General features: G+C 43.3%; 1 protein-coding gene across 4 annotated transcripts in view; it reads right to left on the reverse strand.

Moving 5' to 3' along the window:
* The window catches only part of ksr2 (kinase suppressor of ras 2), a 100,569-nt gene that overhangs the window by 19,084 nt on the left and 66,608 nt on the right, over nt 1–14,877 (reverse strand). For all 4 annotated transcript variants that reach the window (XM_035378653.1, XM_035378652.1, XM_035378649.1 and 1 more), the window contains 3 exons: nt 13,805–14,172; nt 7,712–7,808; nt 7,483–7,616 (listed from right to left, as the gene is read on the reverse strand). In XM_035378653.1, the coding sequence (XP_035234544.1) occupies nt 7,483–7,616; nt 7,712–7,808; nt 13,805–14,172 (599 nt within the window). The remainder of the gene's footprint in view (nt 1–7,482; nt 7,617–7,711; nt 7,809–13,804; nt 14,173–14,877) is intronic.

A 14,877-nucleotide genomic window follows, 5' to 3' on the forward strand; every position in this document is an offset into this window, starting at 1 on the left:
TATTATTATTATTATTACTATTATTATTATGATGATGATGATGATGATTATTATTATTATTATTAATAACATGTAGCTTTAAATAAGAATAACAAATTGGTAGGGAAAAGATCTACCGCACAGGAAACATTAGGCTAGCGTGCACAGCTCCTGTCCAAAGCAAACCATTTACAGTTGCCTTTCATTTTCATGTTTCATAATGCAATGCCCCCGGGGGAAGAGCAAAAACATTTCTGCCATAATAAATGATACAAACAAGCATATTACTGACCAGGCAACGGTGCTGGCATCGCTAGTGTGTTATCTGCGGTCCAGATATCCAGATTTCAAAGAAATCAATTTGGCTGATCAACTTTAAATGGTTGCTGTTCTTGACATTAATAAGAATGGATGTGCTCTAAACGAAAACAAGAACCAATAAAAAGGTAGATAAAATAAAACCCTGACTTCAAAACATCGATGAAATACAAGCAATTTAAATATTCCTTTGCACTTAATTTATTGCAATTCCACTCATTACAAAACATTCGTGCTCTTAAAAGCAAGGATCTAAAAAGGTCAAACAACTAGAAAGTGTGAGGCAAATGTACTGAGCCAAGCAACTACTTGCACTAATAGCTCGCAGGTTTTTAGCCAACATGTACATAATGTCCACGTATCAGGTTTTCCGTGTACAACATGAGCTGACTTGCACACATCAGACGAACAAAATAAAGCCTGTTTACATTGCCCTACAGTGTACACTAATATCAAATATATATTTAAAAATATATATGACATCACTAAGGGACCGTTTTGCACAAAATAAAAAGCTGTCAGAAGCATTATATAAATCTGGCCCGGTTTCCAAAAACAGTAATTCCTCTCAGCAGTTTTTCCATTTTAGTTGCATATTCATACAGTGCAACAAGTGCACTTTTATCCCTTAACTGGCTGATATAGAGAATGAAGAATGGGGGGATATTCCTGCAGAAATCTCATTGGATGGGAGGATATGGTTCAGGGATGGGAGTGGGTGGAATTATTCAAATCTTATAGCATACGAGAGGCCAGCAGTATCCTTTTCCCCCCACGGGGGAGGGGGGGTGGGGAAGGGGGGGAGGGGGGAAACTCTCTCGCGTTTGCTTGGGACAAAAGTGCCAAGATGCCCTCGGAGACAGTTTCCCCGCGAAAGCCTACACTCGAGAACAAGAGCGGCAAATGGGGGGCATCTCTGGCACCCATTCCGCTTTTCTGGCTGCGATTCAGGTTTGAAAAAGCGCCCCTGGAGTTGAGCAAGTTTCCCTCGCAAGGCATTCACACCCAGAAGTGCCAGCGTGATCAAGAGGAGCCCCTGGCTCGAAACTTTCATAATCACTTCTTTATACGTCGCCTCGAAAAAACCAAGAAAAGGCATTCGAACACACAGGGCCCGCACTTAAGGGGATAGCGCTCACCGTGGCCCCTTTCATCTCATTTCAATGCGCTTCACAGAAAAGCCGAAACCAAAAAGAGCGTTTTTTTTGCACGCGCTTTTGGAGATGCGCGCTGGCCATCTTTTTTACGCCGCGGTTAAAACGGAGTCGGCCGGAAAGGGGCGAGAGTGTGGCATGATGATGACGACGAGGGGAACGATTTGCAACTACGCGGCTGCGGGTTTGAATCCCAGCTGGGGGGCACCGCTGTCGTTTACCCTCGAGAAAGACACAACCTGAAATACTTCAGTAAACATCCAGTTGTATAAATGGTTTAAAAAAAAAAAGAATGGAACTTGTGCAAGTTGCTATATGTAAAGGGAGAAAGTTATTGAGCCAGTCATAATATGGGAAATCAGGTCTGAAATATCAAAGAGCAATAAGCTGTCGGAAATCCACTGCTATTATTTTTATGTCACAGAGCGTTATGTCATGTGACTCTAAATACCACTATTATCCATTCTCCTGCTGGGTTCACCTGTGCAGCCATTTTCTTAAAAATGTAATCTGTATTGTGTGGTCAAATACACAAAAGAATTGACTGCACATGGTCTTTTAACAAAACACAATGCATTTACAGTGCAGGTTCACAGCACACAAGGCCACTTTTATAACACACCAGATGCCTGTCCATAATTCCAAGCCCACTCAACTGTACATGTGCGACTTGCGGAGGAAAAAATCGTGAACTAGAGACGTTTTGAAGAATAAAGCCACACGCCGTACCTTTTGACAGCTGCAATAACAGCTGCTACAGTACATTTCCGTCCATTTCTAAGACTTGAGAATCACTGTGTGCATTCCTTGGTGCTGTGTGTGTTTTTCTTTTTTTTTTACACGTTCTGATTCATTCTGTGAGCAGAGCATTAACTCAATCACCTTTTTTCACGAACCTGAATAGCCATCAACTAGACGACTGAAAATTCTCTTCTGATTTTTTAGATGATCCTCCAAATTGCGGTGAGTCAGAGTATTCCCCAGCATGCAATTGCCAAGGGTTCATCCAATCCTACTTTGAGTGTCAGACAAAGAAAAGGAGCTCTGTCAATAAAGCTAGGTTAGCTTTTGGCTTCCTCAAAATGATTAGCTCTCTAGCTATACTGCAAGAAAAGCAAGTGGCATAGAGGTTGGGGGACTACAGACCTCTACCACACACTGTACTCTGTTACAGTCAAATAATTCAGCAAACACAAGTTCTGTTATGGAATGAAGAGCTGACAGGAAGAGAAAAACACCAAACAGCAACCCCTGATTGCAGTCTCCTCATCATAGCCAATCACCTCCATGGAAGAGGCCCTAATCCAGTGCAATTCAGATGAACAAAAGTTTGCTTCTCAGGCACCTTCCAGTGCTGGCTGTTTACCGAAGCAATTCTGGTGAAGTGCCGCACTCAAGTGCATGACTGCAGGTCGATGTCCCTGATGAAGCTGCACCGCAAAACACTGCGGCTATAAGTCGGTTTTCTTAACCAATCACGCCCCCAAGAGCCGAGCGAACGCTGATTGAGGGAATACAGCCCCACGGTCTGTTTCCACGGACAACGGGCCTGCTTTTACCTCGCCGACTGTGCGCTGACAACCGGCGCAATCAAACCTCTCCGGAGGTGAAATGGATGCTAATTAGCCCCTTCGTTCAACGCATTGTGGTTCGCTAGAATGAATGACATTGGGGAGTAATTTTCAAAAGACCACCCCCCTGCTGCCCCCCCCCCCCCCCCCCCAAAAAGAATGTGCTGTAGATGCGCAGTAATTCTCGGTTGTTTATTATGATGCGGTGAACGTTTTACTGCAAATGAGCAGACGCTAGCTGCAGTGACTGAAATGTGCATATTCACAAAGCTGATTTTTATCGATTCACTTGGTTTAAACGTAGCTTTGGTTTATGCGATAAGCTTTCGCACCGACGTACAACAGTGACCCTGAGGACGCCCGCAAGTATTCTGTAAGGGATCCCTGTTACTTGTGGCTTGGGACAAATTTACAGCGTTGCAGGAGTGGCCAGTCAAATAAATAAAGTTCAAAAAAGACCTGCCTGCTGAAAAAATTTACTTGAGGTGAACGCCATACAGCTGAAATAATGCTGAATGACTTCAGAATGAATGAATGAATGAATAAGTAATTTATATATGAAAAGTAATTTTGAGAAAATGAACCGTGAACAAAGGTGGTGCTGGCAAATGCTTCGAAATTCTAACCAAAATATTTATCAAGACCTCCCCTCTTCAAAACTCTCAAAGTACAAATTTTCAAGCTAAAACCTAATGCTGCCATTGACTCCCAAACACGTTTACAGTGAACCTTACCTTTAGGTATATTTTTAATACACGTAGAACCCTTTCACATACTTATATAAGCAATTTACACAACACATCCATTTTCACAGAGTTAACCTGAGGGGAGATACCCAAGCATCTACAAGTTGGGTGCATGTCTAACTAGTCTTGTTCTTTTAAAACCACCCCCCCTCCCCCAATACCCTGCAGTTTAACAGACAGGACCAGAGGATGCATGATCAGGAGCTACTAGTGAGGCAGGCAATATGATGCTGTACTGTCACTGTTTCCTTACGTGCACACAAGCATTTGTAATTTGTTTCGGATGCAAGATAGATTGGCGCAGTGCATTTCAGTTCAAGCACAATTGAGTCTTTTTATAGCATTCATTAAGAAACCGACACGGGTTAAACAGCTACAGAACACTGGCCTACAGAAGAACCACAAGACTGGAAAATCGCACTTCCTCTCAAATAAAAACATCTCTTGACCTAATAATAATAATAATAATAATAATAATAATAATAATAATAATGATGTGAACAATTCCTACGGCGGCACTGTTTCTCATTCTGCTGCACAGATTAGAGCACATCAAACGGTTTTTCTCCGCGATGGGAAGCGTGGCTAAAATCCAGCTCCGCGGTGTTCCCACGGAAAGTGCCGGAAAGCCACTACTATCCCTCGAAGCCACTGCGTTGAGGCAGGCAGCGAATATCTTAAAGAGCGAAGCATAGCACAGGATCTCTTAAATCCACACTCCCACTCAACTTTCACACAGCGTTGCTTTTTTTTCGTTTTTTTTCCCGTTTGTTTCGAAACTCAGTAGCTGCATATTGGTTTTTTTCATATCGTTCAAATGACCGCACTTTTTAAATGATTTAACTTCTAAAAAGCAATTACTTGTGCATGAGTTATGAACAATATAAATCTACTAATAATGAGTAATAATATCGTTCAGATGGAGAGATTTTTTTTCTTTAGAAATTAGTCATGTAACAAGGATTTTTTTTTTCTTCATCAAAGACGTGCCTTGGTTTTTCCTCTATCGAGGTAATAAAGGAAAAATATTGTATTATATTCACTCACCAAGACCTCTACACACAAAAAAATGCTGAGATCTGAAAAAAAAGATCACATTTTACACTGACAGAGTACATTTGTAGACAGACATATTCTATTACAGTACGACTAACACAGAAGATTTCACTCCGCCCCAAAGAGCATGTTCTATCACTGCTTTTTTTTTTTGGAATAAAGCGAACTGCCTAATAGACCGACGTCTGATGCTTTTCACCTAGCTATTGTTAAAAGGAATAGATTAGTGCTCGACAGACAGAACAACCCGACGTGGACACAAAAGGGATTTTTACCCAGGATACTTCAATAATTACTAACCTGGAAAATAAAGACAGCTGGAGCTCACAGCTTTTTGCTAAGTGCATAATGAACAGAGAAGACCTTTATAATGTTAGTGCATTCCTTACCATATTACAATCGCTCCACAATTAAATAATAAAATTCACATTTTATACATTCAGCTAAAACTGAATGATCTCCAACCCCATACCATGACAATGACGGCGTAGGGTGCTTAAAATAATAATTATGTTTCTCTTATGTAAGCTTCAAATTACGGTGGCATTTTTTAAAATTTTTTTACTCCAGTTCAGGAAATTGAAATCATATTTTACAGGCAGTCCTGTGATCCGGGACCATTTATCAACAGCTACTAAGTCCACTCGAGTCCTCGACCCAGAACCCTCTGGGCTGTCACCGCAGTGCCATAACCACGGCAGCGTTTGAACAATGGAAACTGATTAGCTAGGTGCTCAAAATTCAAAACATTCTGTCCAAAAGTACAGCAATCCATTGCGTGAGAGACACGCATTCCCTGCTAACGTGCGGTAGCCTGCTCTTAGAGCACTGCAGTTCGTTTAACAGACGTTCAAAGCACGGCATATTGCTGCATATCTGATTCAAGCCGGAGATGGAATCAACAGGCACAATACACACAAAGGACGGGTATCTTCAGTGTTTACCAGTTAAAATCTTTCGCCGATTAAAAGGTATTAAGAGGTAAATGGTCAGAGTGTGCCAACCACGTCCTGGTTGGCTTGTGGCCTCCCAGGAGAAGAATCATCCATTGCTCTGAACGAGCATTAAACAACTACCGATACCCATTTAAAACTCGTTGCTGTGAAATCATTATAGATCTAGTCAATGTAATGTAATTAAGTAGCCTGAAACTCTGTTATTTTCAGCATTTTGCAGTGGGCTGACGGCTTTTGGCTCGGCAGGTGAATTATATTGGCGAACTGGCATTGAAACGTGAAATTCTGAATGCAGTCGCCAATGCCACAGGCATATTTCAGTCAGAGGCAGAGGAAATATATTTAATTTCTGAGATTAAAGGATTTCCTCTGATGAGTAAGCGTCATTCAAACAAGGAGATCCAATCGTGACGGAGCAGTATGCAAAAATCAAAACAATCAATCTAATTATGAGGCAGCAAGGTTGATCGAATTCGAAAAACTGACGGAAGTGAATATAATGCAGGCAATTGACTGAGAAGCTTAACGCTAGTGAATGGGAAAATTTCAAATAACATTTACTCCCACTATCTCACCACTACATCGCTCTGAATACAGAAGAGTCTTATCTGAGGCTAAGACTGCATATGCTGCCCAAACAGATTTAATGTAATTTTTATTTCTTAAATCTACGTGGAAGAGTATTCAAAACAGCTGTTAGAAGCAGTAAAGGACTTTTGATTAAACTAATAAAAGTCAAGCACGAGATTCTGAAGCAGCCTGTGGCACTTCTGTTCCTGACTAGTCTGTTACAGCACCTTCAATGCTACGATCCACACGGACGCTATACTGGCAATCGCCTAGGGCGGAATCTTTACTTCGCTTTACTTCACTCTAGTGTGCTTTTCTGCACTTCTGCACTTTGAACTGATGCACTTGTTGTACGTCGCTCTGGATAAGAGTGTCTGCTAAATGCCTGTAATGTAATGTAATGTAATCTGCATGAGAGGTGTGCCAAATAAAAGGGAGAAAAAAGGGAAAACGGAATGCATTGCATTAACAATAGTCAGCGAACCCCCACACCCCCCCCCCCCCCCACCACCCCCATCACACCCCAAGCACAGCCCCAACAACCCTCCCCCCTTGTTCAACGATCCCTACCTTACCACACTCTTTCCTTTTATCAATTGCTACGCCCCCCCCCCACCTCCCCATGATACAAGGGCTACAGCCAAACCTACTGGTCAGCGAGTTCAATGACCCTTGGGCCTTTAGCCACATGAACACGTATTCAGATTCACCCAGTACCTGTTCAAATGGGGGACAAAGATTACAACCGGGATGCTACCCCGAAAGCTACAGGCATTGTAACTTTCACTCGAAGTACAAGTATGTGATGTTAGGCTTTGCACCGAAATGAGATAAATGAATAATTAATGCACAACACCCAGAAATACGGCTATTCTAAATATTTGATGTCACTGTCAATTCAATTAACCTGAAGACATGGCGCAGTTCAAATGATCATCCAATGCATATTAAAATATTTTGCTGCCACAAGGCTACATTCGGGTAGTATGCTTTTATACCCATTGAATGCACTTCCACCACAAAAAATTGGTGTACCAAAGAGGCAACACATTGCATGCTTGTTCTTAGTTGCCTGTAATCTATGCCTTTTGTATGTGTACACGCATTATGGGACTCTTTACATAACACCTACCTGCCAGCCTGCAGAACTCCCGATATGGTGAAGAGGCCAAAATCGGTTATGACAACTTTGCCGTTGTCGTAAAACACGTTCTTCGACTTCATGTCCTTGTGGAGGATCCCCTTCGCGTGCAGGTATCCCATCCCCTGAAAGGACCAATAGGAAACTCCAGTCAGATCCCGTCCTGTTCCACCAGTGCCCCGGTGCATGCTGGGGAAAAAAAGGGTCACCGCCCTCTTACCTTGACCATCTCCTGTGCAATGTGTCTGGTTTTGTTGACATCGAGGACAACTTTGGCATCCCTCACTACTGCGAAAAGGGTCCTCCCTTTGCACAAGCTGGAAGTGAGAAAAATGATCAGTTGGCAAACGTAACCTTGGCTAAATCAATGGGCAATCTCCATCCACACACAATTTATAGAGCTTATTTGTTTTCGTCTCCCCCCCGCCCCCAAAAAAAATGTTTTCAATATAGGAATGCTCTTTGCTGTGACATTTTGTGAAGCCACAGATTGAACACCTTCTTTAGAAAACAATATGGCGATACTTGCACATACCCAATATGAAACAATTATTTTATATGAAAATCATTGTAAAGCTTGATCGCTCAAACCTATACTACCTGTAGAGCAAGGGATCCTGCCATTCTAAGCTTTCAATGTGTTACTTGGCAAAAAAGCTGCCAGCTGTATATCTAACGTACATCTTAGATATACCCGTGAGATTTAATGCCCCTAACGCTGTATGTGAGAAACAGGGTCAAAACAAGAGCGAGCTGTTTTTATATCCTTAACTGCTTCCAACGTGGTTACAAAGCAGCTCAATCAACATCCTGTTTTTGGTTTCGGCACACATGACCGCCAGTCGAGGGTTTGTGACGCCGTTCCCTCCCTTTACCCCTTTGGGGGGTGGGGTGGGGTGGGGTGAGGTGGGGGGGGTGAGCCGTGCGGGATGTCCCTGCCCAGCTGGATGAGGTGCAGACAGCACCAGCGCCAGCACCATTCCAGGTGAGGATCCCTGACGTAGCGGACAGGCGGTTGGGCCTGGGGGCGCGACGAGTGACGCTGACACGCTGAATATTCATCGGCGGTCGGGATAAAATTAGACTCGATCATCCTGTGCTTTAGTGGCACCCAAACGCAGCTCACAGTCTAACCCACCGATCATTTTTTACTTAATCAATGTAGAACCCGTATGAAGGTACCCCGCATATACTGTAGGTACAACCTTTTCGATTAAACCTATTTTCGACTGGAACTATGCGGTGACAAGTCCCGGTCCCCAGAATGGGATTCAAAAGCAGTTTTATAGCAGCACTGGCCCATTGGGTCCACAGATGGACAGAGTGGCACACTGACAGAAGCCATTTTCAGCATAATTCTGGAATTATTCCTGGTCAACATCTGGCTGTTGACATCAACTGTGGAGGCACCTTTTTGCCAAAGAGAAGATTCACCCCGAACGTTCACACGGACTAGATATTTGCTCACATTACACTTTGATCACTGCAGTTAGACTCACCAAATTACATTTCTAAAAGCCCAGAATTTTCTCTATTTATAATAATAAAAAATAAAAAAAAACTCTCTACTGATATAAAAGCGAATAAATATTGGCAACGAGGAAGCGCAAGCACAACACTCAATATACGCCCACTCAAAGAAAAACCGAATGCAGCAAATAAATATTTACATTTCCATAACTCTCACACGTCGATTGGTCTGCATCTGAATTTAATTCTGCATGTTTGTGCTGTTACCGTTCGGGGAAAATTACCCGAAACGAATGATTAAGAGTTTTGTCCTTTAGAGGAATAACAAGGGTCGCGTCTAAATATAGACTAAAGGCAACCGATGTCGATACATTTATCAATTTAACTAACCTGCACTTACCCCGCTTCTGTGCTTCCCAGAAGCCTCAGGGGCATCGGCTTTTCCTAGCGCTTCTGTGTCATGGTCCTCGAATCATTCGTTCAGCGTTAATCAAAGTACTGAAACGTGTACACGCTCACGGTGAACCTGATAAGTCCACCGCTCTACACTTGTGCTACAATAACCCTGGGCTCCCAAGCCAATACCAGACCGCGGGAGTAAAATCATGAAGCTACAGCGCTTCGCAGACACTATAAATCCTCGAGAAAAAATCAAAACGAGAAAAGAGATGGGAGGATTACAAAGCAGTCGATCTGTATCTGTATTTGTAGACGTTTCGGTCTGGAGACCTTTTTCCAAGACGTGCAAGATTCAATGGCGTCAGCATGTACAGATGAAGATTAAATACTGATTGGCAAGTTGTTACGTCATGATTTCGATTACTCCCACCTGGTCACTGTACTGCCATTAAACCACAGTTTTACAAAGAGTGTAAAAACTCCGAGACATCATGGTCTGTCTTTAAACCACTACTTTTGTTAACCCCACTGAAGAATAGGTTTTTTGAATGTGTTTTCCAAATTCTAAGTCAGTGCTCCAGAACTCCATTGCTTTCAATTACCAGTTGTGACTGTTACATCAGCATTAGAACGTTCTTAACTGAACGTTCTAATGACATACAGCATTTGCGATCTTTAACATTTAAAGGGTTAAGTTACATGCAAGGGTAACCTGAGAGCAGTGTCAGCTTGGTGTTAAAGAAAGGTAAAAAAAAAAAAAATAAATATAAAAATTTCCCCTCCTGGGTTAATTTGTTAACTGCGATGACACAATTCACAGATTTTTTTTCCCCCTCGGCGGGGGGTGTGAAATCTGGCCACCGATGGGGGCCCATCTGCTACAGGTGAAGCTGCTGGAGGAGTCTGCGCCCCGCCTATCAAGCTGTGGCCCCTCCTCTGTGACAGAGGCTACAGACGGGAAGGACAAACTGCAGTCCTGCTGTTCTCTGATCCGCTCTCTGACGCCACCAAAGGTATCCTTCCCCCTCATTACTGTCAAGTACTGATGGGGGGAATGAGGCTTCATCTACCCCATAATGCACTGTTTCTCAACCACGTTCCTGGAGATCTACCGTTCTGTACACAGTGTAAAATTAACTCTTACACGGTACATGTGGTCCCTATTGGACTCGTATAAACTTTGTTGCGTTGAATTAAGACAAGAAATTTTACTGTGTGGGTTTTCACTCCAACCCGAACCTCATTCAACAATTAGAGTTCTTACTGAGCTGCTAATTAGTAGACTCAGGTGCACCAAATTCGGGCCGACGTGAAAACCTAGTTTGGTAGAACTCCAGGAACAGGGCTGGGAGCCACTGCTATACAAAATGGCAGTCAGTCACGATGTATTTGTTTGAACCAATCAAAAAGTTTTGCTTTCCACAACAAAATGCAATTATTGGTTTAATTCAGTGAGTTACAGATGGAATATTGTTGCTCCAATCAACCCCTTTTCAGTGTTGTGAAGCCTCATTATCCCATCACAACTATCAAATTCTACTCCATCTTTGTTTCCCATTGAAACTTACTTACACAAAACGCTCATGTCAAGCATTGTTAAGATTACAGTCCAAAGCCATGCTCTACAGTGCAGTGGACGTTTATTTTTAAAAATGTCATATGCTATTTAGCCGTTTATAATACTTCCCATGTTTCAAATGAAATGGCTGCACATCTTTACTTTATACTTGGTTTTTTCCTTCCTTTGTGGTATCTTGCTGTCTGAAATTAAGTCTTTTCAGAAGCTGTTTAGAAAGGAGAAGCCAGTTATCCTGACAAATTACTTCTGAACAAACAGCAACCGAGAGTGGCACAGAAAGACATTCAATGCGAGCAGTAAATTAAGTAGTAAGAAAGTTAAGCCAATGTACCATGCTCCCTGAAATATTGGGATTTCACACTTCACCGAAGCACGAACATCATCTTACATTTGTTTTTGATTTTAAATGGAAGAAACCAGGTCAACACTGAAAACAAGCACTTCATTTAAGGGACTAGCATGAATGCCGTTTCTGAAAGACTTCCTTCCAAAAAGCTCCAAAGTAAATTGAATACAAATGTGCTGTATTTAAATGCCTTAAAGCTGTATGAGTTCTAAACTCATTTTCTTTAGCACCCCTTTACAGTTCACAATGTGTGAAGCTATTATTATTATTATTATTATTATTATTATTATTAATAATAATAATAAATATTATACTTTGTATCCATTAAAGACTTACAGCACCAGTTTCTTTAGGCTCTCCATGACTAACAAGCCGTACGCACACTTTCCTAATGTGCATTGTGCACACTGTGAAACCGGCGTGCCGGACGCTTACACACTGGCAGATCAACTGAGGAGGACGAGCTGGAGTCAGAGCCTTAATCACAGCTCGTTACGCTGCCTCCCCCGCCACACAGGCCCCAAACAAACGCTGGAAAACTTGAGTGACCTCACAGGGGGGTAAGGCAGCGTTTCCCCCACCCGCGTGGTGAGGTCAGAGAAGGCGAGGCGGATCTGTCTGCTCCGACGGCCCCTGGCACCGGGCCTGCCAGCAGGCCTGGGATAAACTGGCGTCGGTCTCCGGGTGGGTGAGGGGGTGAGGGGGCGGGGGGGGGTGCGGAAGTCGGCCTGCCGCCACGGTGATTCTAAATCATGAGCAGCAGCAGGTTGGGGGGGTTGTGGGGGGGGGGGGGGGGGGGGATGGCATGCATCTGGGCATGCCCGCTGCCACAAAATGGACAACGTCCTTAACAAAACTCCTTCCTCTTAATGATGCACAAACGTGAACTTCCCAACAGCCAGGCATCAAGCATAAGCTGAGGCCCAGTGACATTTTAGAGGGGGCGGGTCCATTTTTCTGCATGACGCTGTTCAGAAATTAGACAGGCATGGATGGCACGTTACAGTATTTTGTCTGCACTGCATTCTAGAAGTTAAAATCCAGACCGACTCATTACCAGAAAGGGTACAGTAGATTGTTCAACAGAAGTTTAAAAATTGATAAAACACAGAACAGGAAATATAGAAAGACTAATAAACTGTGTGAAGACTAAGACATATTTTCAGAAATGTTTTGTTTATTAAAGATGTGAGGAGCATATTTGATTATACGTACTAGCTTTTCCTTACGGAGAGTGAGACCTGGACAAATGTGGCTTTTCTACAGGCCACTTGAAGATCTCGTTTCTTTTTGAGCGAGGAAATGTCTCCATTTTCACCCTGGAGCCAGTACAGCGTCACCTCATTTCATCTCAACAGTTCGTGTACGACCCTCTGGGGCCTCTGAATTTTTTGGGTTGGTCTTGTGTGACACGTTTAAGGCTACAGCACAAACACTTCAGCTCTGAGAAACACGGCTTGTCACAAAGCAGAATCTCGACACCGAATCGCTAAAAAAAACAAATCAGCCACAAGACTTCACTAATTGGCTCCCCTTCAAATACAGTCATCAATTAACATTTGGATGCTCATATCAATTATGCAATAATACATACTCTCGTGACAAGAAAAATTGATGCTGTAATTACATACAGCCAACAATTTCGACTGCAGAAGCCCCAAATTGCATGCTTAACTAAATGCTAAAAGACAAATTTAGTAGGCAATTTAGAGGCAATATGAAATTATTACTTTAATTGAAATTCATGGCTGTGACCAATTTCAAGAGAAAATGTTTCATTTGAGAAATAACGTAGGAAGCAAGACAACAAAGACCGTGTGCGTTGGACAAACTACAGCCAAAAATCAAAATTTTATGTTTTTGTTTATTTCACCCACAGTGTTAGGGAGAAATACTCAATTGCAGGCTCAGCCAGACACAACTCCGCTCTCTCCAAGGTCTCATTAAACATGTTTGCCACAAATGATGTTATTTGGGAAAGCGATTCATAGAAAAGGCATGGATAGCAGCATCTGGATTCTGTTTCTGAACGCGAATGTGAGGCTCCTGCTCAGTGCATGCAGTTTTCCTGGATCTATTCAATCCTTTACTGTAGAAACACAGCATCAATATCTGTTTAAATTTTACACAAGATGGTCCATAATTTCAATTATTTCGTTCAATAACAATAGGAGCGTAAAAGTCCATCATGAATATTCTTTCTTCGGACAGCTTGAGGCATATCAGGGCTGATCTGCATCAAGATTTCATGGCAAATTCTGCTCTAAATGATTAGATTTCTCCCTAATTATTTACTCATCACATATTTCATCGGTCATGAATGGCACTGGCAGCTGCAGGGGGCAAAATGTATCCCTGGTGATGTTTTACCGAGCTTCAGCACTGTTATACAGCCTTTTAGAAAACAGTGCGAATAAACGGTCGGAACGAAAAACCAGCACACGGGTCGGCTCTCCAGGAACGGCGCCACGTTTAAAAAAATAATCCCCCCGGCCGCAGGCAGGGGGCGCCGCGCTCACCTGGTGATGATGGCGAGGTGCGGCGGGCTCATGCAGGCGCCCATGAAGAGCACCACGTTCTCGTGCCGCGTGTTCCGGTAGGCCATGACCTCGCGCTTGAAGGCCTTGAGCTGGTCCTCGTTGTCGCGCTCGATGTCGATGAGGCGGATGGCCACCTCGCCGTGCCAGCGCCCGTGGAACACCTGGCCGAACCGGCCCTTGCCGATCAGCTCGCCGATCTCCAGCTGCTCGAACGGGATGTCCCACTCCTGCAGGAAGATGCTGGTCTGGCTGGCCTTGCGGGGGAAGTTTCGGGCCGACAGGAGGGACAGGTTCATCTCCTCAAACTCGTCCTCCGAGTCCTCGGCCTCGTCGTTCCCCTCCTCAGTCTGTGGGGGGGGGGGGGGGACAAATCACACACCTCCATTAACACACAAAAAAGTCTCTTTCAACAGGCTAGGGCCATGTTCGAATCAGCGCACTTGCCTACTATTGAGTATACAAGTCGCAGAAAAGTTGTACACACTACAGCAGGCAAGTATGCCGATTCGAACCCGGCCTAGCTTCGATGGAGTTAAAGAGGAAATGCCCTACCTCGGAATTTTGAGAAATGACCAGCAAATTTAAATGGACCGGTTCACGGATCTAGAGGCAGAACTGTCAAAACTCATTATACCTAAAAAGCATATTCTACTTATTACATCTGATTGACCAACCTTAAAAATTTCTATCTATTTCAGTAAATTGTCCACTTTTATAACCGTCAACAGTCAACATTTTAAGCTCCTGATATTTCTCCACTGTACAATCGCTCCCCCTGTGATGGAACGACCTTCTGGCCAACATCTCAATGCATTAACCCTGATGTCATCTCCATTCTCCAAGTGTTCAGCCGATCATGACTGATTTAGCAATAGACTTGTGAAGGGCAAGAAGAAATTTATGTGGAAATGTGGATCTCTGAAATCCTCTCTCTCGCAAAAAGCTGGGAGATGAAAGTTTCACCAGGAAATGAAGACTTCTTGAAGAGAAGATGAACTTGTCACAAGTTCAAACGAGAACCGACTGCAAATAAGATGAAAGCCTCGACAAAC

The sequence above is a fragment of the Anguilla anguilla genome, chromosome 10 (genome assembly GCF_013347855.1).
Source record: "Anguilla anguilla isolate fAngAng1 chromosome 10, fAngAng1.pri, whole genome shotgun sequence".
In the NCBI taxonomy this organism is placed as follows: Eukaryota; Metazoa; Chordata; class Actinopteri; order Anguilliformes; family Anguillidae; genus Anguilla; species Anguilla anguilla.